The sequence below is a fragment of the Myotis davidii genome, unplaced genomic scaffold, assembly GCF_000327345.1.
Source record: "Myotis davidii unplaced genomic scaffold, ASM32734v1 scaffold456, whole genome shotgun sequence".
NCBI classification, from domain to species: Eukaryota; Metazoa; Chordata; class Mammalia; order Chiroptera; family Vespertilionidae; genus Myotis; species Myotis davidii.
Window position 1 is genome coordinate 1,291,220 of NW_006287375.1, and position 1,089 is coordinate 1,292,308.

General features: G+C 39.4%; 1 protein-coding gene across 1 annotated transcript in view; it reads left to right on the top strand.

The window, feature by feature from the left end:
- Positions 1 to 428: 428 nt before the first annotated feature.
- The window catches only part of FNIP1 (folliculin interacting protein 1), a 71,267-nt gene continuing 70,606 nt past the window's right edge, over positions 429 to 1,089 (top strand). The window contains exon 1 of the mRNA XM_015560928.1: positions 429 to 511. Coding sequence (XP_015416414.1) covers positions 429 to 511 — 83 coding nt within the window. The remainder of the gene's footprint in view (positions 512 to 1,089) is intronic.

Below are 1,089 nucleotides of genomic sequence, written 5' to 3' on the forward strand. Positions count from 1 at the left end.
TACATCTAAGCAAAGGAATTTGGATTTTATTCTTCGGGTGTCTTAGGGTTTGGATGAATGAACTGAGGGTGTACTTATTCAAGATTTGTTGAAAGACCTTACATCCAGCAAAACCCAATTTCTCATTCTCTACAGAATTTTGTCCATATAGGCACTTTAAAAAGTGACTATACCTCTTCCACTTCCATACTATCTTCTTACTATCACCTACCTCTATCATAATCTGTTAATTTTCTGTTTTGATTTATTTCATCTACCACTTATCCAAAATTACTATATTTATTTATTTATTAAAATTTTTATTGATTTCAGAGAGAGAGAGGGAGGGAGAGATAAAAACATTTAGGGCAGAAAAACATTGATTGGCTGCCTCCTGCATGCCCCATCCCCTACTGGGGGTGGAGCCTGCAACCCAGGCCTGTGCCCTGATGGGGAATCAAACCCGCACTCAAACCGGCCATCTTTTGGTGCATGGGACCATAACCAATCAACTGAACCACACTGACCAGGGGTATTTATTTCTTTTTTCTTTTTCTTTTTTTAAATAAATCTTTATTGTTCAGATTATTACAGATGTTCCTCTTTTTCCCCACCATAGCTCCCCTCCACCTGGTTCCCACCCCACCCCATACCCTTACCCCTGCCACTGTCCTCATCCATAGGTGTAAGATTTTTGTTCAATGGGGTGCAAATTAGTGTAGTCTATGGATGAATCTCTGTGGTTTAGCTTCAGTTTCTTGGAGGTTCTTTCATTAGTTTCGAACACACAGATATTTGCTAAGGATTAGACAGGAGAAAACTAAAATTGTATATACTGTCAAGAGTTTGGGATGAAGATGTTTTATGTTGCCAGTTACAATTTGCTTGACAGATATTGATAGGGTTAAGGGTCAGGTTTGCTTAAGGAAAGGAGGAATCCCAACCAAGAGCTGTGACTAATGGATTGTGAGGAATGGACCATTCAGCCTAATGTAACTAATGACAAACAGCCTCTGGAATGGCAGTTCTCCTATTTCTTAGCAACTGTCCTATCAGTTGTGTGTTCAGTTCACCAGACCAGTATTCACAGCTTTTTGTTTTCTCTCTTTC